The 27,642-nt window shown below is 45.5% G+C and overlaps 1 protein-coding gene across 2 annotated transcripts in view; it reads right to left on the bottom strand.

Annotated features, from left to right (window-relative positions):
- Window positions 1-27,642, bottom strand: part of PTPN23 (protein tyrosine phosphatase non-receptor type 23) — a 1,404,706-nt gene that overhangs the window by 135,680 nt on the left and 1,241,384 nt on the right. The window contains exon 23 of one of the 2 annotated variants that reach the window (XM_069645828.1): window positions 723-3,938. The exons of the other annotated variant lie outside the window; for it this stretch is intronic. Within the exon in view, the coding sequence (XP_069501929.1) occupies window positions 3,908-3,938 (31 nt within the window). The 3' untranslated portion in view covers window positions 723-3,907. Of the gene's footprint in view, window positions 1-722; window positions 3,939-27,642 lie in introns of those variants that run through there. 2 annotated transcript variants of the gene reach the window in all.

The raw sequence follows: 27,642 nt of genomic DNA, 5'->3' as shown, positions 1-27,642 counted from the left end.
ACACCCTATGATTCGCAAGCCCTGCTATGGAACTTCCCAGGCATCCAACCCTCATACGATACCAGTATACACAAGACATGGGTTCCAAAATATGAAATTAGAATGAGAAACATGTTCCCAAATGGTAAATTCGTTACACCAGAAGATTTTGCAGACACAGTTGGAAGAACCCAATTGGCCACCCTCCTATACCACCGCATGAAGGCTGCTTTCAAAAAGCAATGGCCATCATACCCAGATGAACCTCCCACACACGCATGCTTCCAGTCACTTTATTCACAATCTGGTACAGGGGTGTCGAAGCTATACAACATAATCCAAATACATTCAAAATCTTTGAATAACATTAAAGCTACATGGGAGACAGACATGGGTATAACCATAGAAGAGGGGAAATGGTCAAGATATTGCCTTCTGTCTAAAAAAGTCTTGCTGAATGCTTACCTCAGACTAATACAATTTAAGATACTGAATAAGCTCCATTACACCCCTGTTAAAATGGCGAAATTCTACAATACATTGCCAACAAACTGTCCGAAATGTGGCGGCCCCAGAGCAGACACATTCCATATGTACTGGGCATGTCCCCAATGTCTTGATATTGGGCAAAATCTTCCTCGGGGCCAGCCCTTTGAGAGCAAAAATACCCAATTCAGCCCAAAATACAGGTTCTATTGTGCTGAGCAGTGATCTCATGCAAGTGACAAATGACACCCTCAAAGTGTTATTAGCATATTTATTCTAAGCAGTGAATTTCATATACATTTGGGATTCAAGTTACAGAATATTAGAAAGCATAACACTTAGAGCAATGCAAAATATAGTGAAACATGGAACTTAGATAAACATAGAGAAACATAGAGAAATATAGAGAAACATAGAGAAACACTGTCTTACGTCCCTTTAATCAGCACTGGGGAGACCTTGGGCCCTCATAAGCTAGCTGTAAACAAGCCCCGCTCAGAGGACAATGCTGAAGGACACCGTATGAGCCAATGCCGGGCACCTGTTTCTGCACGAATCAAGTCCACAGGCGATCTCCCCCTGATCCATGTGTGCATGGATATTTTATAACTTCTTGCTGTCAGTCACCATGACGCACAGTTCCAGAACTTTCCCTGTGCAACTGGCTCATGGAAAAAACCCAGCTCTCTCTGAGATGCTCCCTGCTCGCTCCTACCCCCTCCCTTGTTCCCATCTGCGCTGGCTGAGGAATGTCTTATCAGTACCTTCCCAGAGAAAAGGAAGATTAGCTTGGGGCCAGGGCTAACGTTAGTGAGGCTGAATATTCTAAGGGAAGCAGGGATGTATTAACCCCATCTGCAAGCTCTAAAAGGCATGCACTCATAGCTTAGTGTTTATAGCGCTTAAGACTGGCTATCTAAGCGCTATATAGGTGCCATGATGTTCCAAACACTCCAAAAACCTATTAGCTACATGGCTAGGGGCCCTCCCTGCCTGTCTATCAACAATGTTTAATTTGACCTATCTCATACTAGGCCTGCATATTCCTTGTAGCTCACTACTGCATAATGGAAGTGCTACAACAGACTACTGTCAGCATTTTTAGCACATACCTTGAATACACTATTGGCTTTCAGCGGCCAATGCTGTCATCTAAAGCCCTGATTGGCAAGGTTGCAATTTCGTGTATCACTACATTCCACCCCTATTCAACGTTTGTGCGACAAATGCTGACTAATACCTATCAACATAGTATTTAGTGCAGTGATAAAGACCTAGGGGCTTTGCAAGAGGTTTAAGCAAACTATCTTCTAGCGGTTAGTTAGCGTGGCATGCAAGGTAAAACACTACCTAAACAAAAATGTACACAAAGTGAACAGTGACATATACCCTTGCCAGAACCTGGCCTACACAAAAATACCTACGCCAAGTGAACATGGACATTTACTCTAGCCAAAACCTGGCCTACACAAAAATACCTAAATCAATTTTGTATAACTGATTGTCAGTTAAAAAGCAGCATGCAGTTAAAATGTCAAGGCAATCCAGTGTAGTCTAATCTACAATGCACTATTGCATTTATGTATGGTTACCAATTCTAAAACCTGGCAGCCTTTCACCCTAAGGGCCTACCCTCCCCCTGATCCCAGGGCATTCAAGCGTGACTATGGGCTGTGTGACTAGACACTTCCCCCAGGTAGGTGGAACCCAACCAGAAACCATCTAATTTCTTGAACAAGGTGAACCCATGGGCACCAGGTTGTCTAAATAAAAACAATTCTACTAATTTACATCAAAGCATGGCATGTGTTATTCATGCAATCAAAAGCAAGCAATTCAATCCATATGTATGCTGGTAACTGTAGCTCTGCGTGCCAGTGTGTGGAGGATGGTCGCCCCCACCCAGTAAAAAGCCAACACCTGCTGATTTAACAATGTTTGCCATACAATGCATTGTGTGTATTTAGCAGTCTTGTTGACCTGCCCTATGGCAGACAAAAATGTCTTCATGTCTAAAATACTGTTATCTTCAATTGGCTGTCAATACTTGTAGCAGTGCTGGGCATATCAATGGGCCCCACTAGGCCAGAAGTTCTATAGCAGAGCTGGCATCAGAACCCATAGTGGCTAGCTTATTGTGCACAGTTTCTATGTCACAAGCATATAAAGCTCCTGCAATTAATGAATCTAGCTCCCTAGCTACGCGCACTCTAGTGATGGGCCATAGAAATGGACTCCATTTGTAGCAGCTTGGTAGTACTAAGGAAACATTGCCTCATGATAAATCTATGTCTAAGTGTAGCACTGTAATAATGAAGGTGTGCATTACCAGTCTACAATTTACATGTTGTCTTACTACTGGAAAATCTAACAGGTTCACAGTGTCTACCTTCTGTGACTTGGAGAATACCCTTCTTCAAGTGGGATATCTACCATATACAATATTAACTTTAGCCACAAACACCATACTACTATCCGGCAGTGGCTGTTTCATCACACCATGGAAAAAATTCATTTAGTCAAGTTATAGTTCATTAAATCTTGGCGAGAACACTCGCTGCAGTTCTTGGTCAGAAAAACATCACATTAGACAAATTAAACAAATGGTATCCATTCAGTGACAAAAGATGCCTGACAATGTGCCAGGCCAGTACACTAGCAATTCCATGTGGATACTCATTTGTAGCGCTTTTCCAAAGAATTATTCCAAATGTTTACAATCAAAAGGTGACTCTTTGCATTAGTGTGCTGGAGACAGCTGTCCCCACAAAAACATGAAACTGGTTGGTTTAACAAAAAACCGTGTCACACTCTGTGTCATAAAATCAAACATCAAGTCAGTCATGGTTTCATTTACCTGCCTTAAGCTGGCTGTAAAAGTATCCAGTGTTTCAAAGATTACCATTTCAAATTATAGCTCATACACTTGGCAGCATTACTTCAATTAAGAATCTTAACCTACGCACAGGTGACTTTGATGTGCGCACCCATCTTATCTCAAAATAAATTACGCTCCTGCTTGCATAATTCTGCTGCCCCAACAGTTCATAAATCATTCTCCTGCCTACGTGCAATGTAGAATATTTTTTTTTTCAAAAAACAAAACATCTCTGGTTAAAGCCATTCAGTTGGAAGAGTAAAACCATTTGGTTTTTTCAGATTCATCTCAACAGTGCATTTAAAAACCATTTTTCAATGTGTTAGCATTCAATTGCTGTGTCACACAGCTGTATGTGGTGCCTGATGTTACAGTCCACAATTCATTGTCCATAGTCCTTTAAACAAGAAAGGGCAAAACATGTCATTTAAATGTGTAGCATCAAATACTTGATAATTAGCCAAGTCTGCACCGTGCCAGTTCAGTTCGCAGTGGCTCGCTTTCTCTGAGAATGCGTCTGACCCTTCTTTGATCAGTGTCACCCACAAACTGCACATTATCTTCCTATATTATGAAATGTCTTGTCGTGCTTTGCCTAGGCAAAATACAAACAGAAATGTTAGGATGTCATCAAAACTTCAATATCAGCGTTATCCACCCCTTCCCATAATACCACCCCCATCTTCAAAAAGTCTCATCAGGTAACTACACACTTTGTCATTGCTACTGCAATTATTTATCACCTTTCTGCATGTTTCTGGGGGCTTATTTACACTCAACCATACGGGGTGTAACTGCCTAATCACAAACTCATTTGTGCAATGCAATCATAGCTGGTCAATGGTACCTCAGACTGATCTGTGCTTTTACAAAGCCATATAGTAAGTACCCAGGTCGCACAATGCTTTTCTTTTTCACCAAAGCGATCACCAATGCCAGGCGCCAACTTGCTTCCAGTGTCCCATGATCTTGGTTTAGGTTGCCCTGCTGGCATCACTCCATTTTTCAAAGGTAAAGTCTTTCAGTATTTATCTTTCTTTTCTTAGCAGTGTCTTTTCAAGCCTCTGGTTTTTTCACTTGTCATCATTTTTTTTTCAAAGGGCGTTTGCTGTTTTTGAACCACTCCTTTGAGTGCGATAGTCTGAGTCAGTTTCTTTTGTTGCTTCAACAAATCATTCATTCTTGCACTAAGCCGTGTGGCTTCTGGATCATGGCTAATGTGCAGTGTTCATGTTGTACTTCAAAGCCCCGCTCTGCATGTTGTCTCTTGCAAAACGGCTAAGCACTTTTGTCAGTTTTGCTTCCATCTGGAAGGCCATAATGTCTTTGTCAGTTACTCCATCCCCTGGCAATGTAGCTTGCAGTTTGCCAGATGTGTATTTTCTCTTCTCAAAGCGCCTAGAGGTTTCTTCTCCAGTGCACAGCGCTTTACTTCAGTTCACATCACATGGAGCATTGGAATGCAGCTTGCACAGCAATAGCGCTTTACTTCACTTCACATCACATCACATGGGAATGCGGTTTGCACAGTAATATCTGTTGGAATGGGCAGCTGTCTTTTCTTGGCCCATTCACAGATGCATAGGTAAATGTTCAGATGTGATGTGCCCGTCTGCCATCCTGCATGAAGCCTTTGCTCCGTACCACAGTTTACTAGGCAAATTCTTTACTTTTTGAACAGCTCTCTGTTTTTGCTCCCCCTTCCTCAGGAATGCAGGCATGTTTATCTTTCGTGTGCACCTGGCAGCGCCATTAGCACGCAGCTTATCTCTTTTGCCTATAACTCTTATACTGTGGCGGCTTCACTCGTTTCAGACAATTCATCCAAATTAACTCTTTCTTGTACTGTTTCTGCTTTTGTTTGCCTTCACGCACCTCGCCCAAGACAGCTTCAAGGCACAAGCTCTGCACACACAGCAAGACTCTTGTTTTCAAAAGCGGCACTTTTCTTGTCATTTTTCTACTCCATGTAATTTTGCAAAATGTCAAAGCGTCTTTTTTTTCTTGTAATGTGCGATCTTTCAAGAGAACTCACAACCCATTAAATCTTTGTGCTATCTTATCACACACAGATGTTTCATTCTGTTGTACCATTGCCAAACTATAACCACTCAGTTCAGTGCATTTAAAAAATAAAAATGCCATATTTAGTGCAGCTCCCTGCACGTTTTTTTTCTGCAAGAACAACCCACACTCTATTGCTTGTGGGCTGTTTAATGTGTCAACAACATTTTTCCCCATGTATCACAGTCAACAGGTCACTATTTTCAAAGCATACATCACTTTTGAGGCAACAGCACAAATCCATGGCATAGCATGGGGACAGTCAAAAATACTCCAGGGGCAATTTAGAAAAATATAAATTGTTTTTCCCCCCAACCATTGCAAGCTGGTTCTGCAATTTCAAATCAGTACACAAAAATCGAAAATCCAAATAACATTCACTCACTTTCCTTTTAAGTGAGTCTCTCACCCAATAAAAGCATGGCACAGCCTAAAATGCAATATAACCATTTTAGTGTGTTTCCTTTAAACAGAATTTGCCACCATTAGCACATGGAATTTTACAGTTGCCAAAAGAAAGAAAAAAAAACTCTTTAGGCTCTCAGCACAGATGTTACTCATTCTCCTAAGCATGGCTCATTCCCCTTCCTCATTATTCAGGAATGCCAACCCTTCAAAAGCATATATCAAAAAAGACGAACCTTCGCCTCCGAACATTACAGCCCCCACTCGCTAGCACACTGGGGCTGAGTCAATGGTTAAATCACTATTCACAATTTGCATGTCAAATCCCTGCAATTATTTATTTATTTATTTTTTTTCTGCCCTCATGACAGAATAGAGATGAGAACTCCGTCTCATTATGCATTCCAAATTACAACTTTAAACTTGGGAAACCACATGATAAAATTCTTTTTCTAATTGAGCATACATCTTTCTTAACCATTCATCGGAGTGCTTTAAACAAAGCCATTTCCCGCTTGTTTATTGCCTTGTACTCCCTGGCACCAATCCCATGCAATGAGTCAGTCACGACTAATTTACTGAAGGGAGTCTTAACCACACAAGCTATCGGCCACGGCAAGCCGACACAACATTGCTGCCTTTTGAAGTCTCAGAGCTGCAGTGAGACCATCAAGGAAATGCGACAGCCTGCTCCCCACTCTACACTGTGTTCTCTCACACCATTTGTCATGTCAGCATGGCACTGCTCTTCACAATCCCACAAAGCTGCCACCAAATGTCTTGATATTGGGCAAAATCTTCCTCGGGGCCAGCCCTTTGAGAGCAAAAATACCCAATTCAGCCCAAAATACAGGTTCTATTGTGCTGAGCAGTGATCTCATGCAAGTGACAAATGACACCCTCAAAGTGTTATTAGCATATTTATTCTAAGCAGTGAATTTCATATACATTTGGGATTCAAGTTACAGAATATTAGAAAGCATAACACTTAGAGCAATGCAAAATATAGTGAAACATGGAACTTAGATAAACATAGAGAAACATAGAGAAATATAGAGAAACATAGAGAAACACTGTCTTACGTCCCTTTAATCAGCACTGGGGAGACCTTGGGCCCTCATAAGCTAGCTGTAAACAAGCCCCGCTCAGAGGACAATGCTGAAGGACACCGTATGAGCCAATGCCGGGCACCTGTTTCTGCACGAATCAAGTCCACAGGCGATCTCCCCCTGATCCATGTGTGCATGGATATTTTATAACTTCTTGCTGTCAGTCACCATGACGCACAGTTCCAGAACTTTCCCTGTGCAACTGGCTCATGGAAAAAACCCAGCTCTCTCTGAGATGCTCCCTGCTCGCTCCTACCCCCTCCCTTGTTCCCATCTGCGCTGGCTGAGGAATGTCTTATCAGTACCTTCCCAGAGAAAAGGAAGATTAGCTTGGGGCCAGGGCTAACGTTAGTGAGGCTGAATATTCTAAGGGAAGCAGGGATGTATTAACCCCATCTGCAAGCTCTAAAAGGCATGCACTCATAGCTTAGTGTTTATAGCGCTTAAGACTGGCTATCTAAGCGCTATATAGGTGCCATGATGTTCCAAACACTCCAAAAACCTATTAGCTACATGGCTAGGGGCCCTCCCTGCCTGTCTATCAACAATGTTTAATTTGACCTATCTCATACTAGGCCTGCATATTCCTTGTAGCTCACTACTGCATAATGGAAGTGCTACAACAGACTACTGTCAGCATTTTTAGCACATACCTTGAATACACTATTGGCTTTCAGCGGCCAATGCTGTCATCTAAAGCCCTGATTGGCAAGGTTGCAATTTCGTGTATCACTACACCCTGATCGCTGGGTTCTGGCGGGAGGTTGTGGGATTAATGGAAGATATCACACAGATCCCTGCCCAGATCAGCCCCCAAAAATACCTGTTCGGGGACATAGGGAAAGTATCAGAGAAAACCAGAAGTTTGTTTAATGTAATATGTGTAGTAGCAAAGAAATGTATCCTTCAAGCATGGAAAAGCAAGCACACCCCCGCACTGACCAGCTCCTTAAAGGACTAACATACGTCAACGAACGTGAAGAGACCTATATAGGAATGACGCCAATAACAAGTGGGCCAAAAGACATATGGGCTCCGTTTAGAGCATATCGGAAGGGAACCCTAGCCGATGAAGAGAATTCTGATGGGGAATAGACTGCCCAGGATCATATAGCCCAGCATCCTCTTTGATACAGTGAACTCTGTAAACTCATAAAGGTACCAAATTGCTGTCCAGACATATGTAATATAGGGTCAATATATCTCCATATTGTATGCATCAAAGTAAATGAGACTGTTGAACATCTGTATTGTGATTTGCAAAACAAATAAAAGTTTTTTTAAAAAAAGGGTTTCTCTAGTTAATAGAGCTCTGTTGTTCCTGATTAAATCAACAGGGCTCCCTTGAAGCTACAGCGAGAACAGACTCTGTCTCCATCAAACTACATACTCATACCTTCTGAATGGGGTCCCCTGCTAGGGTTGACTACTGTAAACACATAGTCTCAGACTTGAAACAGAGGTAGCAGATGGCTTCAGGTTGATACAGTGCATATCAAAGGTTGTTGGGGTTTCTGGTCTCTTGTTAAACTCTGCAGCCAGGTACCATGTGGGTTTGTGTGAAGTATACTCTATTATGATGTTATTTGCTGCCACCATCTGCAGTGCTTACACAAAGGGACAGGGCGGATCCATTGAACCTTTGATAGTTAATTAGGCTGGCCATGACAGGAGGAAGAATTTGCCCTCTGTAAGGAAGGCATGGTATCAAACAGTGAAGAGAGAAGTGATCACAGTTCAAGGCTGTTTAATGAACTTCAATGCGTTGGTTGAACGCCTATCTAAAACTAAATCTAAGGTTGGGAGCATGCAACGACCATCAAATAATAATGCAGTCCTAATCAAGTCTCTGTCAAAATAAAAGGGCCTATACTAATAAACCTATTGCCAATCCTTACTTCTAAATACAAAAAGGTGTGGGACAATTGTGTATGCAAAAAGAAAAGTATTCAAGAAATAATGTGTCAGGCTGGTTGAGCAGTTGGCTTCCCTTCTCCATGTTTTCAGCATGGGCCAAGGCGGCACACGAGTTTCGCACACACTCTGGCTTCTCTGCCATGAGGATACAGTTCAAAGCAAAGCCTTTTGACAAAGCTTCTTTTACAACAACAGCCTCTTACTGCAGAGGGCATGTCGCAACAAATAAGTACCAACGTTCCTTTCTTATCAGAGTTTTCACATGTACAAGTTCTCGTTTTCAATATTCGTCATGGGTCTCTCTCCTTCAGGTTTGGACCCCTTGTTACCACAATGTTCACAACTGGTCTCCCTCGTTCGGGCTCGGACCATGGATCTCCTTCATTTGGGCACAGATCCCTTTAGTACAATATTCACATTTGGTCTCCGTCGTTTGGGCTCGGACCATGCAATCTCACTTTCTATGTTTTCCTCTTGAAATCAAAAATCGAAGACTCAATTGTGCGATGGGTTTTGCTTAACCGTCACCGGAACACTTCGATTCCCTTTACACAATGTTCTTACTTTTATTTCTGCCCCATCCTGGCTGGATACCTTTACAGAGACCTTTGATTGAGCACCCACGTGGCGCCGTACCACTGTCACTGGTATTGTATCTTTCCTTCTCAAAGTTCAAACAATCATCAGAAATTCAGCTTTACTTGCGTCTTTCATCACACGTGTTTTAACAATGTTCGTTCCTGCGCTTGTTATACAATGTTGCCACTTGCAACCTTGACTTCAACACAGACTGGTATTGCATTGCCTTCCCCAACTCATAGGCTGTGTTGATCTCTCTGGCGCTACTTTGTTCTTGGAGCCAAGGACGATACCACAGCGGCTGCTGCTCCACTCTGACTTGGTCAGCTATGCACGACGGCCTGTGGTATCTCCGACACAATGCACAATTCTTTAGCCTGGTTTCCTGGCCTTATGTTTTCTGATCTACAAGGTTTTTGAAAGTAACGGTTTTCTGTCGGAAAGGTCAAGGGAACTAACCCTCCTTGCGAACCCTTCTTGGTTTGCCATTTTTCTCCCCTCGTTCAGCTGCCTTCTCGAAACTGCTACTCTTTTGTGTGCTTTGCCTCTCTGAGTGTTCTCTCCTACTCCAACTTTTTATACGTGTGGTGAAGCTCAATGGAAATCAGGTGTGAGTGATTGTCAGTAATTGCTTGACCTCGGGTATGAGTTTTCTCCCAGAGCAGGCTGTCCGTGTTGAAGTGTTTGTAAAGGGAAAGGGGGGGATTTAAAGTTGGGTAAAGGTCGTATAAAAGGTGTTACGGGGCAGGGATGCCGCGTCTTGCCCTCCAGTGTCCCTCACCCAGCTGATCCTCCCGCACTGGTCCACCCCCAGGTTTTGGATCCAAAGGTGATGGCCGTGCCTTGGCCACCTGAGAGAAAGATCCCCGGGGACTAGCGGGTGAGGTACCTTCTGGTTTCTCACACCTCTCCCTTCTGAGATGCCTTGATGTACTCTTGGCTGTCGTATCCCATCTAAATATGATGGGGGGTCGGCGCATGTAGGCTGTGTCCACCCAGAGTACATGGGTCTATGTGTATGTCATGCGGTGAGCATAGGAAAATGCGTGCATTTTCAGGAGGTTCATCTACCATCATTCCATTTCTTTTAAAATTTAAAAAAAATCCCCGCGAGCGCACACTCCCCGGGCGGATGGTCGATTTCCTCAAAGGTGGACTATTTGTTTTTGACAGAGGTCAAAGGCAACAGAAAACAGAGATAGGGGCGGCTTAGGTGAAGGAAGGAAATGCAAAATGGGACAGTGACAAGGCCAGAGAAAGGGGAAGGAGGAAGTGATGTGTGAAAGAAGGGAGAGGGAGAAAATGAGACAGAAGGAAACAAGTTGGAGAGGGGAAAGAAGGAGGAAATTAGTGATTAGAATAGATCAAAGTCGCCTAGGTCTCCACTGTAAGCCTGATCAGAGGGTGTTGGATGTGGGTCTGGTGATATTGTATGTCCCGGACAAGAAACCAGCCTTCCAAGACCTGCAGCACAAACAAGGAGACGGAGGAGCTTATTAATTGTTGGCCTCTGCTGTACTCATGTTATCACCCTCAGAAGCATACATAATAGAGCCAGGCACACCTGCCACACGGCTCTCAATTTTCCGCACCCATCAACCTTTTAGAATTAGTGACATTTATGAAGTTTCCACTCCAGTTTAAGGCTCATCACCCAGAGAAAGATAAAAAGGTTGTCTCAGGCAAATTTGGTAGGTCACGGACAGCACCAAAAAAACTGGCCTCCAATAGGTTTCAGCATAACATACCCATCTAAAACTATACAACTCAATGTTTCACCTTTGATTGCCCTCCAAAAGATGCAACGCTGAATCAGATTTACCCAACAATGACTCACTGTAATTTTCTTTCTATGGAGTCTTCTCCCACAGATTCCTCATCAGATAAATATCCTCATCCAGCTCTGCTGCTTGGAAAAACTTCAACAGGGGGCGTAGTGGACCTTGACTCAGCTATCGATCCGTCTTGACTCAGTGTTCGATTGTTGGCTCCGGAAGGGATGTCGGGCATCGTATATATACTGCGTCAATATGACCTGTACCTCAGTTCACTGCCTTTTTCCCTGTGCTCGACCGATGCAGAGGAAAATACCGAGAAAAGGAGGCCAAATAGCCAATAGATGGTTAATAAACGAGCATACCAAAGGGATACATAGACTTGGTGGAAAAAAATCTCCACACTAGTAAGAATCAAAAAAGTCCTTTTTTCTTTTGAAAACAGAGATTGAGAAAGAAATGCGGATTGCTAGACAGAAAATGGTCACTCCAGGACCATCACCAGGCATCTACTCACCAAGACAGACACGTACCAACTGCTAACGCTTTCTGAGCAGGGATGGAGGGGTGATGAGGAATCTGCAGGAGAAGAATCCATTGAAAGATTATGGTGACTAATTTCTCCTTCAATGGATTGCCTTTATCCCGCAGATTCCTCATCAGATAGACTCCCAAAGCAGTGGAACAATGAAGGAGGGCAGAAAGCTCACAATAAAATGTTTTGTAGTACCGCCCTGCCAAAATGCACGTCAGCCCCCTGGGCGACGTCCCGGCTGTAGTGCCTCGTAATGGAGTGAGGACCAAGTTGCCGCTCGAGCAAATGTCCCTAAATGGGACACCCCTTTACAAAGCTGTAGATGCTCAGACCTCTCTGGTCGAGTGTGCTCTGATGCCAGGAGGCAGTTCCCTGCCTGCTGAATGGTAACATTCTGCAATGCATAAAATGATCCATTGAGAATGTGTCTGCTTAGTCACAGCTAGAACCTTTATGCCCAAAGAGTAGGCCACAAATAGTTGATCAGCCTTCCGATATTTAACCGTCCTTGCGACGTAAATACTCAAGGCCCTCTTGGGGTCCAACTGATGGAAGCGCTCCTCTTCCTTAAAAAGGTGCAGAGGTGGGTAAACGACTGGCAGGTCTATGGCCTGTGAAAGGTGAAACTCTGATACCACCTTCGGAATGAACCCCGGCCTAACCTTAAGCTAGACCTTTTTGCGAAAGAACTGCAAAAATGGGGGTTTACAACAAAGGGCCTGCAATTCTCAGACGCACCTGGTGGAAGTAATGGCAACCAAGAAGGCTGTCTTCAGTGTAAGCAGCCACAAAGAGCAAGAGTGCAAAGGCTCATAGGAGCAGACATCAGGAAATTCAGAACCAGATTTAAATCCCAATCTGGGATAACAAAGAGTCGGCAGAAACGTATTCACAAGGCCCTTCAGGAATTGGGCCATAACCGTCGTGAAAAAGAAACCTTGATCCAGGGACCTTTTGAACACAGACAAGGCCGCCAAATATCCTTTGACTGTGGTGACCTTAAGCCCTACTGAGGCCAGTGACAGCAGGAACTCATCACTGTGGAGGTGGGGCAAGAAATAGGGTCAATCTCGCATCCCCCACACCACGCCTCAAATCTTCTACACCTGCATGCGTACAGGGATTTTATAAATGGTCTGCGTGCAGCCAGCAAGACATTGAGTACCTCCTCAGAGAGGCCCCAATCATATGTCATCCTCTCAAGAGCCACACATGTAGGTCGAGGGACTCTGGGTTTGGGTGAAGCACCCCACCTTCCAGCTGGGTTAGGAGATCCGCGCAGCGAGGCAACCGGAGAGGTGGGCAGATGACCAGGTCTACAAGGTCCGAGTACCATGTCCTCCTTGCCCAGTTCGAGGAGATAAAGATCATGGTCGCTCGAAACATTCTCAACCTCCTTAGAACCCAAGGAATGACTGGGATCAGAGGGAAGGCATAGTGTAGAGGGAAGTTCCCCTGCAGTAGAAACGCATCACCCAGCGTGCCTTTTACTGGGAATTCCCTCGAGCAAAACTGCTTGCACTTACTGTTGGACTCCGAGGCAAACAGGTCCACCGTTGGGGTACCCCAGAGAGAAAAGACCTCTTCCAGGACTTCCTGGCACACCTGCCACTCGTGTGAGACCGTGCTCTGCCTGCTCAGATCATCCACCAATCCGCTCTCTGACCCTGCCCGATGAACTGCTGAGACTCAGATCTGGTTCTCTAACAGCCAGAGCAACAGCTACATCACCTCTCTGCAGAGAGGGAGGGAGCGCACGCCACCTTGCTCTTTCAGATAGTGCATGGCCAACTTATTGTCCGTCAAGATCAGCACATGCTTCCCCTTTAGAGACGGAGCAAACGCTTTCAGGGCAAGCCTGACAGCTCGTAACTCCAGCCTGTTGATGTGCCACTTGGCTTCCATCGCTGAGCAAAGACCGCTCACCTGCAAGTCCTCATGGTGAGCGCCCCAACCCTTCAGCAACGCATCCGTGACCACTCGGGCCTGAGGCCTCGGAGGCCAGAAGGGATCGCCCACCAGTAAATTGCTGCTGTTGGCCCACCAAGACAGGTCGTTGACCACTGACCTGGACACCCACTGAGGAGGTCCTTTAGAGTTCTGAGGTACTGGGACCACTGGCCTCATAGGAGCCAGTGTAAGGATCTAATTTGCAGCCTGGCCTTTGGCACTAGAAAAATACAGGAGGCCATGGAGGAAGGAAGCCTCTGGCAAGGTAGCATGGTTCTAGAACAAGCTCACCAGCTGCGCAATGTTGATGACTCTCTCCTCGGTGGGAAAGCCTTCCCTACCCGAGTGTCTAGACTGCCCAGATGAACTGGAGCCTTAGGGCTGGTGTCAAGTGGGAATTCTACAAGTTCAGGGAGAAGCCCAGCCTGTGCAATAGCGAGCAGGTGTCCGCTAGGTGGGGCAAAACCTGGTCTGCTGACTTCCCTTGATCAGTCAGCCATCCAAGTACATGGATACGTGGACACCAGATCTCCTGAGGCGAGCCGCGACTACTGCCATGAGCTTGGTGAAGACACTTGGAGCAGAGGTCAACCCAAAAGGAAGCAGCTTTAACTGATAGTGCTGGTCTCCTATGAGAAACCTCAGGAAGTTCCTGTGCTTTCGATTTATCAGCACATGGAAATAAGCATCCTGGAGATCTATTGACACCAGTCAGACCTGCAACTCGAGAGTGTGGAGAATCTCTTTCAACATCACCACCTTGAATTTGTCTTTGCTCAGGAACTTGTTCAAGGCCCTGAGGTCCAAGGTGGGACAGATACCACCTCCCTTCTTGGGTACCAGGAAATACTAACCTGACCCTCCTCTGCTCGGGAGGTACCTCTTCCATGGCACTTTTCAACACCAGGGCTCGAAGTTCTTCCTGAAGCTCCTGTTCCGGTTGGCATGGAGATGGTGGGGATCAGTCCGGAGGTTTCCTTCAGAAACAACCTCCCCGTACAAGCTCCAGAGCCCAGGCGTCGGAGGTAATCTCCCGCCACTGAAAACAATGCTCAGATAGCCGTCTACCAACCGGTGAGTTGTTGGAGGGAAAACCCAAAGCAGCTTTGTGTGCGGAGCCGCTGCTGCCTCTGCCTGCTGGCCTCTGTAAGCTCCCTGCCCCTTATGGAGCTGGGGAAACCCTTCTGCCCCTGCCTGGCTTGCGCGAGCTGTGCCTTCCCGCCGTAAGGCACTTCACGCCCATAGCCCCTGCCCCTGGAGGCAAAGCTAAAGGCAGGCTTGGCCGGCTGTGCAGCTAAGCACAGTGATTTTGCGGCAGTCTGACTTCTTGAACAGGGAGTCATCGGCCTTTGGACCAAAAATGAATTCTCCCTCAAAGGGCATGTCCAGCAACCTATTCTGAACTTTTGGTGAATAACCTGTGGAGCGCAGGTAGGCCCGTCTCCCGAGTACCACAGCAGGCGCCATTGACCAGACAACGCAGTCCGCCACATCCAGGCCCGTTTGCAGCAACTGCCTGGCCACCTCATTCCCATTGTCAACTAGCTGTATAAAACCATCTCGCAGCTCCCCTTCAGGAATGTATTTGGCTGATTGTTCCACCACCTTCCATAAGCCAAAGGAATGCTTGGAAAATCTACAGGACACAACTTTCCTTCAAGGCCATGCTGCCAGATGCAAACATCTTTTTTGCCATTGCATCCAGCCTCTTTCCCACCCTGTCAGGAGGCAAGTTTGATGTGGATGAGGCTGTCCTGGTGGAAACTGTGGCCACCTGCACAACTAGCCCCTGTGCCAGAGCCAGGAGGTCTGCCTATTCATCAAAATAGTCAACACCACCAGCATCTGCACATATATGGTCTACGTTACCCTGATCATCCCCACTGTCGGCATTGGAGATTAGCGCCATGGTCTGGGAAAGCGGGATGAAGGATCGATCGCTGATGGTCGAGGGCTTAGCTTCGAGGGACGTCGAAGGGGTGGCTGTTGGCATTGAGCGAGGCTTGGACACTGAAGAGGCATCAGGAACGCCCAAGCCCTAAGGCTCACAGGAAGGCCCAGGGTGTAGGGCTCAGCCGCCTTTCTCGGCATCGAGGCCACAGTCTCGAAAGGCGTTAGTTTTGTTGCTTGCGTGGGGCTGGGACCACCAAGCTCTGCTGAAGCTACCGGGCCTGTTTCAGGGGCGCACCCATACGTCGCCAGCATTTGGGATTTGAACTCTTCCCATTTATGTATTTATTATTTTTTACATTTATATAGTACACAAGGCAGCCCCTAGGCATCGCAGCGCCGTTACTTGTAGTTACACTTAGTTACAGGAACAGTACAGTACATTATGCATTTATGTGAAGCGTACATTACATTATACATTTAGGGGACACAGTACATTACATTATGCATTCAGGCAGGAGTCGGTTAGGTAGCTGTGGTATGGCGTGGTTATGTGAAGAGTAGTGTGCTCTGCCGACGACTTACCTTGCTCCGATGAGGAGATGTAATCACGTCATTGCCGCCTCTTCCTTTTATGAAAAGATGACGAGGAAGAGTGTCTCCTTGAGTCATACCGCTTCTTCTTGCGCCAATGCGTTTCTCTTTCTCTGGGGTAGGCCTCTCTGTTTTAGCCTCTGAGGAACCGAACGGTGGACCGCGCAGGTGATTTTGACGGCGGTCAGCCCACCGCAAGCTTTGCTGCCTGCTCACAAAGGGACTTAGGATTAATTTCCCCACACGCCGTGCAACCCTCAGTGTCATGACCCGTGCCAAGGCACCACACACAGATGTCATGTGGGTCTGTCACCGACATCTTGGAGTTGCAGTCAGTGCAGCGCTTAAATCTGGAAATTCAAGGCACTGACATCTCGAGGTCAAGAAAAAATACAAAATCTGATGAGAATTTAGTCAAAAAAAGAGTCGAGGACTCGATAAGTAACACTATGTTCTTCAAGAGTGTTGAGGGTGCGGGAAAAAAGGAACTGAGGTACGGGCGTAGTGACGCAGTATATATACAACGCCTGACATAATGTCGGTAGCAGACGATCGAACACACAGTCAAGATGGATCGAAGATCAGCAGCCGAGTCGAGGTCCACTATGCCCTATGTCAAAGTTTTTCCGAGCAGCAGAGCTGCATGAGGATATTTATCTGATGAGGAATCGGCGGGGGAAAGGCAATCCAATGACTGTACAAATATGAGTGAAAAAAACCTCTTTACTCTGAGGACTTGTATATGCATATTTTGCCACCAGAATAAAACCATTCTGATAAATACAACTGATTTTTTAATCCATATTGCATTGGAAGAGCGCCAAAAACCAAACTGAATCAAAGCACATTCCCAAGCCTAGCTAATCAAGGATAATGAGAATCAGTACAGGTTTCTAGGGTCAGATATCAGAATAAAAAGGTTTTGACCTTCTTCCGGAAGTCTAGGAGATTATTATTTGTATCCAGCAGTGCGCTCCAATATTTTGGTATTAGCACCCCAAAGGATTTGCCTAATGTTCACTGTGCTTAATATGCAGGATAGAGTGCAGTGGGACAGTGAACACTAGGGACAGATGGAAGTATGCCAAGAAAAGTTATTTTAGGTACAGGAGTGCCTGACAAAAGAGAACTTTATTTTTAAGAACAAGAAGCTTAAACTTGATCCTGGATTTCACAGGCAGCCAATGAAGGAGCATGAGAACTGGGGAGATAAGTTCCCTTTATGGGGTGCACGTGACTATTCAAGTAGAGATGGCAGCATATCCGCTGGTAGAATGGGCTCCAAGACCCTCAGGCACAGGTTTACCAGCCAGATCATAACATTACAAGATGCAGAGAATGATCCACCTCTACAGGGCCTCTTTTGTCACAGCCCTACTAGCTCGGGCACAAGCTTAACCCACAAAACGCTTGTTATCTTTGCTGACTTCCCTTGTCCGAGAGATGTAGTAACTCAGAACCTGCACCAGAACCAGGTGATGGAATCATTCCACTGCCTTGGTGGGATATGACGGAGGGAAAAAAAACACAGGAAGATGGATCTGTTGAGAGAGAGGAAACCCCAAGACCACTTAGGAAGGATGGCCCCAACCTCAAAATCACCTTCTCTTTGGAAAAATCCAAACAGGGAGGTTGAAAAGACACTGCCTGTGGTTTCTTCACCCACCAAAATGACGTCATCCAGGAAAATGACCTTAAGGGTAAGCAATCTAACAGACAATGAATGCGGGCTCAAACTGAGCCCCCATAAGAAATGCCAAAACCAAATCCAAGTCCCACGCCGGAAACAGAAATATTGAATAACTGTGGGAACTGTGAAGAAAAAGTCTTGCTCAGGGGTATTTATAAAAACCAAGATAGTGGCCAGATAGCCTTCACAGTGCCAATGTGTAGGCCTGTCCAGGCCAAGGACAGCAAGATATTTAAAATAGAGGATACATGACAGGATAAAGGGTCCAGATCCCTTTCCCCAGCACCTGAGAACTCATGCTACCTGCAGGCAACCACTGGGCTACTCTGTGACCCCAGTGGTGGTCCCATGTCTGTGGTCCGATCATTCTACACTGACCTTTACCCTTGATCTCCCAGTGTCCTCTCCAAGAGTTGACTCCGTCCCCAGGCATTCCATTCAGGCCCGATCATTCAAAAATCTTGCACCACAAAACCTCTCCCAGGAATTAACCAGTAGGTTGGGTGACCTGGAGGACTATAACTGCTCCTTGGTTCTCTCTGTGCACATAAAAGCCACATTAAATACCATCATTCAGGACTTCCCTCCCTTCACCACCAAGTTGGTGAAGCCGGAAACCCTGGCTCAACAATGGTTTGACGAAGACATTCTCTCTCAGACACTGCAGGAGGTCAGCCGATTGTGCGTGGCGGAAGCACTCGTCCCCAGCCCTCTTCACCACCTACAAACTTGATGTCAAGAATTTTAAAGTGGCAGTCATTTTGGCAAAATCCGCTTACTATAATAACAGGATTAGTCAAGGCAAATTGAGCTCCAAGGAGCTGTTTATCATTCTTCAGCAATTCAACACTGACTCATTCCAGGACTAACATTGTACAAGACTCTGCCTGGTGTCAGACTATCCACAATGCCGTCCCAGCTAAAATCGCACAACATCTAGAGGCCAGTGCCTCACCTCACCCGGTCTCACAGGAGTCTACTAGTCCGACTTCCACTCCTGGAGCTATCCCCACTATACAGCGTACTATTCCTAAAACCACATTTTCCTTTGCTGTGTGCACAGTAGCAGAGGTTAAAAAATCATCATGGACATGAAACCCACCACATGCAGGGGTGACATCTGTCCTGCCAGACATCTGGTTGGGTCCATTGATGCCATATGTCCCTGGATCACTAAGTTTATAAATCAATCTTTTGCCGTGGGGCAGGTACCCACAGCCCTCAAGGAAGCTTGTATTACCCCATTGTTAAAAAAAAGAACATCTCGACACCCTCCAAACTAAGCACTATCGACCCATCAAAAACATTACTTTCTTTCTTAAAGTGATGGATCGGGTTGCCTACCTTCAATTTCAGAAATACATTGAGGATAATTCCATCCTCAGGCCCCGCCAATCGGGCATGTCATGGGACTGAGACCGCAATGCTCGATCTTTAGGTGAACCTGGCGGCCATTGTCGATCACGGCCATCCTACACTCCTTATGTTGCTTGATCTTTCGGCCGCGTTCGACTTGGTTGACCATGAGCTTCTGGCCTCTAGATTACAATCTCTGGTTGGCTGCTCTGACCTTGCAACGCAATGGTTGGTTTCCTTCTTTGGGTCACGCATCGCCTGATTTGCACTTCATGATGCCTCCTCCTGTCCTACTCTTCTCACACGTGGTGCTCCTCCGGGTTCTTCTCTTTCACCTACCCTCTTTAATATCTATATTCTTCCTCTTCTCTTACTCAATGACCTAGGTGTCCTGTATACCAATTACACTGATGACACCCAGATCATCCTGGTACTTACCTTTCAGATTCTCAGGCCATAAATGGCATCTATTCCACCATTAATTCTTGGATGGTTGAAAATTCTATGTCTCTTAACACGCACAAGACCGAGTTACTCATTGCTGCCTCTAGTCACATGCAGAAAAACCTCTCTCCCGAGTACGCTTCCTTCGTAATCTCTAATGTCTCTGTACTGGTGGCACAGACTGTCAAGACACTGGGCGTTACATTGGATTCTGAGTTGACCAGGAGGTCTGATGTGGCCAAAACGTGTACCTTGTGCGGCTGGATTAAAAACAGCTGGCCTACCTACACCCTTATATTTCCGTCAAAAACATGTCCACTTTTGCCTCTGCATTAGTCAACTCAAGGTTGCACTATTGTAACAGCTCACTCGCAGGTGCTGCTCAATCCAACTTCTCCGCCCTTCAGGTGATGCAAAATGGGGCGGTCAGAACAGTGCTGGGCATCCCCATTAGGCAGTCCATCACCGCTGCCAGGGAGAGTTTGCACTGGCTGCCAGTTAAGCACTGCATCTCCTTTAAGATTCTTACACTCACGTTCAAGTGCTTAACTCAGACAGCGCCCAGCTATCTCTGTGAGCGCATTCACAGGTATATTCCCACACACTCTCTGCGGTCCTTAGATCAGGCCAAACTGTTCCAAACCAGGTTTCGTCAGTCAAATTCAGAAAAGCCATCTTTGACGTCCTGGCTCCTGCCACCTGGAATTCTATTCCCCTGGACCTCAAAATCACATAATCTCTGGTAGTTTTGAAAAATAAATTAAAAACCTACCATTGGAAATGCCTTAAAAGTGTTGGGCTGACACGCTGTTGGACCCGGTTTCTCTCTGGACGCTGTAAGGACAAGAAGGCGGCTTCCTGTTCCTTGCCGCGGCAAAACGCCGCCTGCATACTTTGCTAGATTGTGCTTTTGGACTTCTTGGACTGCATACCAAAGTAATTATAGATTTTGTTATTGAAAATGTGCTTGCACTCTTGTGCACTGTAGGTGGACTTACTGGGCGTGGGTGTACTGGGCGTGGGCTGGGCACTATACGAGCTACGCTAGTTACGGCGTACAAATGCTACGTGCTAATGTAGACTTTTTTCTTTTTTGATTGTAGAGCCTTTGCGGGCTAAGGTACCGCCCACTCGCCTCCCAGCAAGCCTACAAACACTAAGGTACACACGCATTGGGCGCGTGCATTGGAATTGCCTTGAAAGTGTTGGGCTGTTAGGTTGGAAGGGTGTGGGGTGTGGCCCAGCTTTATCCATAATTGGATTCATCCACGAAGCATCAATGACACTGTGAGAAGTTATTAGGTATTCCTAACTTGTACTTCATGTACTAATTGGTACGGTGAAGGCTACGTGTGTGTGCGGCTTTGGTGAGCTGTGTCAGCTTTTTGCACTTGTATAGTTGTGCCCTTCCCTGAAGCCTAGAGTGTTGTTTTGTTTGCTTTTGTATGAAGTTAAAACTTGGTGCAGTTTCATATTCAATTGAAGTAGAATGTGGAAACTTTGACCATGGTAAATGGCCTAAGAAGTTGGAGAAAGCTCACTATCAACAAGGAGAAGGCAGTCGAGACTGGCAATATGTCATCTATGAACACCGATTCTGGGGGGTGGAGGGGGTTGAGTTTGGCAAACTCCTTTGAGAATGAAGGCGCGAATGGGGTGCTTTTGCTACAAAGCGGCATGCAGTCCGTGTCAGTGATTTCTACAATCTATGAGCCAATGGCTAATGTAGTACCCTCAGAGCGGTCAAATCCATCACAAGCATTAGGTACGCACACCAATATCATGGTGGCTGTGCACACAACCTGCCCCCTGCCCGAAGCAAGTGCTCAAGTGTCCCAAGCAATGGTGTTAGTTAACGATGTATCAGGGCAACTGGGAAATGGTTCTCCTCAAAGTGAAATGGGACACTCTCTAAGTGACATTCCCCTTTAGGCGTGCTCAAGCATGCCGTTATACCAGATAGTGAACACGTCAGTTTCTCTCACTGCCCAACGACCTTGAAACCACCAGTGACGTTTTCGCTCAAAGAAGCCAACGATATGGTGCAAGGAGCTTGGGCAAGTGAACTCGATAAATCTGGCGATAACCTTGATAGAGAGGAAATTAGAAGAAAGAAGGGTCTTTAATGTTGTCACAATCACTTATCTGACTTCTCGATGCTTGCCCCCGCAATCGAAGCGCATTAGGCTCTCCTGGGCCATCTACCCCAATCACCCAAAGGAAATATGGGGCTGAGAATGTTTTTTTGTTTAATAATCTGCCAAACTACTCTTTTAACTCATCCTGTGGGCAAGGTGGGCCTGTGGAGGGTGGGGGACCTTCGAGAGTGCAATTTAAGGGGGAAACAGGAGACTGTAGGTCCAGTCTTAAAAAAATCTAGCTCCCTGATTACCGAAAATCCAATAAACATTTTGGTGACCGTTCCAGCCTACTTGATCATGTGGAAGAGTTTCCACCTTATAATAGAGGCCCGGATAATGTTGCTCCGGGGTCCCCAGCTGCCCATGGTCTTGCTGATTTTCCAATTTGGCCGAATCTTTTCCAGTTATTACACAAATTCTTAACTTGCTGGACAAGGAGCACAAATAGACCCACGGGGAAGTCAGAGTGATGCAATCTTACCTGATGGAGGTCATTGGTAAGATAAATAAAATTGAGGTTATTCTGTTTACTTGCGATGCAATTTCCGCCCTTTCTCAAAAACAGACCAAGATGGGTGTTGTAAAGACGATAGCCACTCAAACTAAGTCATTTGCTGAGGTGGCTGCGCACAAACCCCATTTGAACGTTCTTTCAGGTGTTGGGGCTGATCCGCTCCTACCCCAAACGGTTGCCACCAACGCGGCTAGAATTGAACTAATGAATAAAGTTAAGGAGCTTGCTTCGATCCAAACTCCCTCAATGACTATACAACTCACTGAGGAGAAGATGCAATGTCCAAGCTCTCAAAACGATAAGGAACATCTTGATAGTCCCTCAGCCCTTACTGACCTTATTGACTTAATTGAGGAGGTCATGGGTCCGTGGGAATGCAAGGCGGTCACGCTTATGGAGGTTTTCAGCGACAAGGCACCTGGGGTGGTGATGACTCGCAAACAGAAACAATCACTCCTTAGAAAAGAAAAACGTAAAGCGTTTGACAAACGAATGCACGCTAAATCTGAAAAAAGCTGATAAACCAACCAGCTCCTAAAATTGATAAACATAACATGCATATGAAAGATATATGTAACATTTCTGGCAGCAATGCTATTATAGATCTACACCAACTCAATGAGGAGTCAAAAGCACTGCTTGACCTGAAGGAGCCAAAAGGGCTAGATCCTAAACAAGGTACCAGCGGGGTAGAGTTAAACAGTGTTAAAAATAAAAAAATACAGATGCCCAAATCTGGTGTGGTAGTAGGACCCACAACCGGAGAATACGTGGTTGCTGATGTAGCAGCTTCCCCGTCCTGCGTGGTCACTGATATAGCAGATTCCCCGCCCAAGTTTCCATACAGTCAGTCAGTATTTTAACATCTAATCTCATTATTGGTGCTTCATTGGATCATGGTTCTGATGTTCTTAGTATGCAACCTAAAGTCAAAGGCAGCGGGCATAAGCAAGAACCTATGACTCGTGCGTCTGTCATGGCTCCTTTGGTAGAAGAAGGTGGGACTGGGTTGACACTCCCCTCTAGGGATATAAATGTTCCCCATGCGATTGGTCTCTCTCCCTTGAGGAGTCCTGATAGAGGGGGAAACTTATTGATGTCTGAACCTAGTCAAATGTTGCTTACAGCTAATCTCTGCACTGGCTCCCAGTGGCTGCTAGGATTAAGTTCAAAACCCTCAGCATTGTCCACAAGGCCCTCTGGGGCCTTGGGCCTCGATACAGTCAACTCTCTCTTCCTAAATATCTTCCTTCTCGAGCTCTTCGCTCATCCGCCTCCAACTCCCTCAGGGTCAGTCGCTTCTCCAAGCAACGAGTTGGTGGTAGATCTCTTTCTTCTGCTTCTCCGGGAACAGCCTCCCTGCCTCCCTGAAACTTGAAGAGAATCATCTCCGGTTCCGGAGGCACCTCAAAACCTTCCTCTTTGCTTCTGCTTTCTCTCCTCCTCTGCCCACTGACTTCCTGGCTGAATCTGACATTGCACTGGTTACCCGGCAACCCTCTGATCTCTGGCCCTGGTCCCCTACCCCACCAGTTGCTCACCTACTACCAGCACTTGACACCTGATGTCTGCACTTACCCTTGCACTTGCCACCTGCGGGCCGTTCCTTTACGTATTGTTATTTATTCATCCCACGTACTGCACTTTCCCCCTCCCCTTCCCTTTCCCATGCACTTGCGCAATCTGAATGACACCTGGCCTAGTAGGATCGTTGTCTGTCCTTCCAGTGATCCCCCTCCCTTGCCTCGCCACACCTTGAAACACCTGTGTATAGGCGTGTTAAAAATGCCATATCATACTCCAACGATTATGGGACGGCATAGTCACTCGGGCCGTCATGGAAACGCCTGTTTAAACAGAGCTTTTATGCTGAATGTTTTACAGGCCATTTCATCTCTTCGCACGATGAGATCTGATGATATAGACTGGATCAGACTTGACACATTTAACAATAGAATGATTTGTAACTATAAATCCCAGTTCGTCATGAAATTTATTTGGGAACAAAGCGATGACTTCACATACATTGGCTTGACACCCTTTTATTCAATTTCATTGATGATGCAACTGCCTTTATAGAAACACCTTTGCCACCTGTTGAGGTTACAGTAGGTCCCCATGCTTCCCTTCCTCAGCTCAATGAGAATATGCTGAATCAGTTAATTGCCTTTCTATCAGCAATTAAGGGGTTATCCTGGTTAGAGCCATTAACAAATACATCTGTCCCCCAGAAAAACTCGTCAGACGCGTAGCAATGTTAATCTAACAATTGTGTCCTGGAACCCGTGTGGCTTAAATAATTTTGAGTGTTGGTGAAAAGATCTTGATAAACATGTTAAACCTGATGTTATTCTCCTTCAGGAGACAATGCAATTGTCACACTTTGTCATAGAGGGCTACCAATCATATACGCAGGTGACAAATAGTGGTATTATGGGTCACCCATCTGGAGGCTTTGCTATTCTGATTAATACGGCCTGTAAATGCTCCTCAAGTTGGATCTATAACTCTGACGCCTTGCTGGTTGTACAATTGACTGTTGATGATGAGCCTAAGATAAACATTTTACTGATTTTTATCTATTGGAACAAGGTGTCCACTGTGCTTACCAATATACATGACCAATTGAATTTGGTTCTTGAAGCAGCTTTGGTCCTAAATCCCTTTGTAAAAATAGTGGTCGGTGGAGATTTTAACTCACCATGCTATGAATCTCAAACTGCCAAGGGGAGAAAGGTGGGAAAATACATGGATATTTCAAGGTTAAATGGGCAAAAATGGGTTGATTTTTTTCTTGAATGGGACATTCAAATGGTAAACATGGCGGGGAACCCATATAACTACACTTGGTCCAGGGGAAACTGTAGCTCACTTACAGACTATTTCTTTGTGTCGACATGGCTTTATCAGTTCTCAGAACCTGTGACTATTATTGACCCGGAGGTTGGGGGTCACATGGTTCAAACTGGTGCTCTGACTACCCTTTTCTCGCTATACCGAGGAACCCTCCTTAACTCATATAGAACCCGATTGCCATCTCTTGACAGTCGGATGTAACCCTGTAGTCTGTCGAAGGCTTATAAGGTATTAAATCGGGTACGGCCAAAAATGTTGCCCTTTCTTAATTGATCGCATTAGCCGAGTGTGCATTGATGCTTTTGCCTCAGGCACTACCCTTTTGCGATTCGGGGTACCAGATGGTGCTCGTCTCCGCGAACTGCTTTTCAATATATATTAAGCCCCTGCTTAATATGTTGCTGGATGAAGGCATTGTATTCCAAAATTAAGCAGATGACACCTAACTAGCATTTGAGCTACAAGGACAGCCAAACGTATATCTTGGATCGGATCCATCTCGTTTTTGATCTAACAGAAAAATGGATTTGAGAAAACTGCCTTTGTTTGAATTCCTCTAAAACTGAAACTCTTCTCTCATTGCACTGAGCCTTACAAGAAGCCTCGAACTTCCTTAAGAAACTGAACGTTCATGGAAGCAAAATCAATGCACAAGACAAAGTAAAAATGCTGAGTGTTTGGTTCGACTTCACCTTATCTATGTGCAAGCATGCAAATCAAATTATTGGTGCCACAACATAACGCTTAATGCTCCTTCCACAGGTAAACCCAATCTTAATGTAAGATCACTTAGATGATATCACTCGGCCAATCATAAGCTCAACAGTGGACTATTGCAGCGCCTTATATTTAGGATTACCACAACATGCACTTGTGGTCTTCAGACAATTATTAATGCTTCTGCAACAGCCGTCACAAACATTGCGCAAACGCAACGTTTAATCCCGGTTTTACAAAAATTGTATTGCCTGCCATTTGTTTCTACAGTCAAGTTTAAATTTTTGACACTGCCACATACGGAAATGTTATGCCCCACTGGATTTCAAACATAGGTTCACTGCTTAAGTAAAGTGTTTAATCCTGGGCAAATCATATGCATCTCACTCTGCCACGTTTTAATGAAAACACAAAGTCCTGCCTTTTCTCTGAATAAATGATGATCTAATAACTAAACAAGAAAGACGTCTTAAACATGCTGATAGGCGTCCATGAACTGCAGGCCAAAGAAATCTCAGGGTTTTTGATTTTCAAATGCAGGCAACGTCTCTCTGCCCCCCTGCATTCCTCTCGCCTCACTCCACCCAGACACACACCTAGCCTTTTCATCCTACTATTTGAAGTCTATTTTTGCTCATGACCCCAAGGACGAACCAGGATGCAGACCAGTGAATAAACTGCGCTTATCCAAGCTCTCATCGGGTACTCCCGTGCCCACGGAGAAATACACTGGGTTTAAAACACAGGGCGCTGTGCAGCTAAACCCCCCCTTCTTCATTTTGATAGTATACTCTCTCTCGAACAATGAGATCAGGCTGTGAGAATGTAGCTGTCAGATAGTCTTGATTGTATGCATTGAAATGCATCTTCTGTAACCTCTAACAATACCCAGGCCAAGTTTAACTTGAGTTTAAATGCCACTCCTCTCCGCCGGGGTCCTTGTCTCGACACAATATTCAGCAACAGCTAAAATAGATGTCCCTAACTCAAAGGATGTTAAAGTGGCCCGACATCTCCAGAAACCATACTAAATGGATACGATCTCTCTATCCAACAACTTATTTCTGGGGAACTCAGGAACTTAGGGGGAACCAGGCAGCCAGTCACTGAGGCAGAAGGGGGTGTTAGCGGGGGAGAGGGAAGGAAGAGAGAAAAGTAGGGAGAGGTTAGGAGGGAGCTGGCGTTCCAATGAGATGAATCTCAGTCTTACTGGCATTAAGGCAGAGATTACTGGCAGCACACCATGACTGAATAGCAGTCAGACAGTCAAGGGTTGAGAGTGGTGGAAGAGGAGGCGGTAGAGGGAAGTTTGAAGTAGAGTTAAACTCATGTAAAGGACTCAGGTCTCAGACAGTGGAGCTATCCCTCAAGATACACAGGCGTTACTTTTTTTAAGATTCAGACAGTAGATCAATCTCTCCGGTTACACAGATTTTGTTGGCTAAAGCCTCGGGCAGACTAATTATCCTTCAGGTTACACATGCGGTAGTCATCTGGCAAAACAACAAAGCTATGCTCGTAACATTAAATGTGAAGCAATGACCTAAAGCAAAGTAACCCAGCCCTCACTCGAAAAAGACATACCTCTAAAAGCCAATCTGCACTCGACAGAAAGCCTAATGTACTGCAAAGGGAAATCAGCTGTTGTGCCACAAACTCGCTCACTTCAGATAGAGGATTCACTAAAGGAAAAGGGAACAGAACATTAAGGTCCACCAAACCCTCGCTGGCTGGCTATACCATAAATGTAAGAGTCACCATAT

The sequence above is a fragment of the Ambystoma mexicanum genome, chromosome 2p (genome assembly GCF_040938575.1).
Source record: "Ambystoma mexicanum isolate Mex_15411 chromosome 2p, UKY_AmexF1_1, whole genome shotgun sequence".
NCBI lineage: Eukaryota > Metazoa > Chordata > Amphibia > Caudata > Ambystomatidae > Ambystoma > Ambystoma mexicanum.
This window is presented reverse-complemented; position numbering and strand designations above follow the sequence as displayed.